At 41.5% G+C, this 1,560-nt stretch overlaps 1 protein-coding gene across 1 annotated transcript in view; it reads right to left on the bottom strand.

Annotated features, from left to right (window-relative positions):
* The window catches only part of LOC106878593 (uncharacterized), a 16,688-nt gene extending 15,750 nt beyond the window's left edge, over positions 1-938 (bottom strand). The window contains exon 1 of the mRNA XM_052978066.1: positions 828-938. Coding sequence (XP_052834026.1) covers positions 828-938 — 111 coding nt within the window. The remainder of the gene's footprint in view (positions 1-827) is intronic.
* Between the last annotated feature and the right edge of the window lie 622 nt (positions 939-1,560).

Genomic DNA, 1,560 nt, shown 5'->3' with positions numbered 1-1,560 from the left:
GAGAGAGGGGGAGGGGCAAGAGAGAGAGAGGGGGAGGGGCAAGGGAGAGCGAGACAACAGAGGGAGGTAGGAAGAAGAGGGAGCAAGCTTTAGAACAGAAAGTGATGGTGATGCTAGCAGTGTTGATTGAATCTGTGGCAGTACTGGAGGTAGTGCTAGAGTGGTTGTGGTGATTGTTGTAGTAGTGGTGTCCATAGCAATTGTGCTTGAGTCGGTGATGGCGGAGTTGGTGCTGGTAGTAATTATGTTGGTAATTATAATGATCAGTGCAGGTAGTACTGGTGGTGGTGGTGGTGGTGGTAGTATAGGTGGTAGTTGTATTGATGGTGCTATATGTATTGGTGAACAGTCAATGGCGTTGGAGAGCATAAAGATGGAGGAGTGAAACATCTGAATATTGGAAAAGAGTTTCTTGTATGATAAGGATTTGCATTGGGTACTAAAATGTTGACATCATGGCTGTTGCTCAATACTCTGTGAACACTGTAAAGATTAAAAGATGTGACATGGACAGCTGCAATGGAGAATAGGGGTAGAGACCCCTTTCAGTCATGAAAGCCCATGGGATTGCAACTAGAAAGTTCTCCTCTGAGGCACAAGTCCGGGCAAGGTTGTTTATGGAAGACCAATAATCTATGCCACCAATGTTATCCAATGGAAAGGTAAAGGGGGCCGATACAGCTTGGCAACAAGGACATCGCAACTCATTTCTACAGCTGAGTGAACTGGAGCAATGTAAAATAAAGTGTCTTGCTCAAGAGCACAATGCACAGCTTGGTCCTGGAATCAAACTCACTACCTCAGGATTGTGACCCCAACACTCAAACCACTGAGTCATATATACCTTCAGATGCAACGGAGAATATGAAGCTGTTTCCTATAGGAATGGATGCAGCAAGCATTCTGAAAGTGTCTGTATGCCGGATTTTATCCCCCATCTTTGAATAGGGTCTCAGATTCAATTCAGATGGTTATGTGAAGCATCAGGAGACTGCGGTCAAACTCTGGCTGGAGGGGGTTGCTGTTAGCAGGTCATATGTGTGACAGCAGGATATGGTTCCTGGCCATATTGACAGAAACAGTCAGAAGTAGTTGTCAGATAATTTCTACAACTTCACCATCCCTAATTTCTACATCTTCACCATCCCCAATTTCTATGACTTCACAACCCCCAATTTCTACAGGGGTTCTATTTTCAATAACACTGTGTATAAACTCTGTATTTGGAATGACCAATTTTAAAGACTGCTGGATTTTATTCATAAGGTATTGGAATCTTATATGTATACCATTCTGCCTAAACAATGGATTTATCTCCAAGATGCAGATAAGATAGAGATTTTTATTTATTTACGGCCTCAAACATCTCATACCTTCGCGCTTTAGTCTGCCCTCTATTATTTATCTTGTTTCTCTCCATGAAATTCAATTGATTTCAGTCTTTGTCTTAAATTCATACTTATTCATTCTCTAAGCTTCCTAAATTCATGCTACGTATATATTCTATTCACCTAGATTTCATTGCTCTTTTAAAAATTACGATTTATGCATTGTTGTCTC

The sequence above is a fragment of the Octopus bimaculoides genome, chromosome 30 (genome assembly GCF_001194135.2).
Source record: "Octopus bimaculoides isolate UCB-OBI-ISO-001 chromosome 30, ASM119413v2, whole genome shotgun sequence".
Classification (NCBI taxonomy): Eukaryota; Metazoa; Mollusca; class Cephalopoda; order Octopoda; family Octopodidae; genus Octopus; species Octopus bimaculoides.
This window is presented reverse-complemented; position numbering and strand designations above follow the sequence as displayed.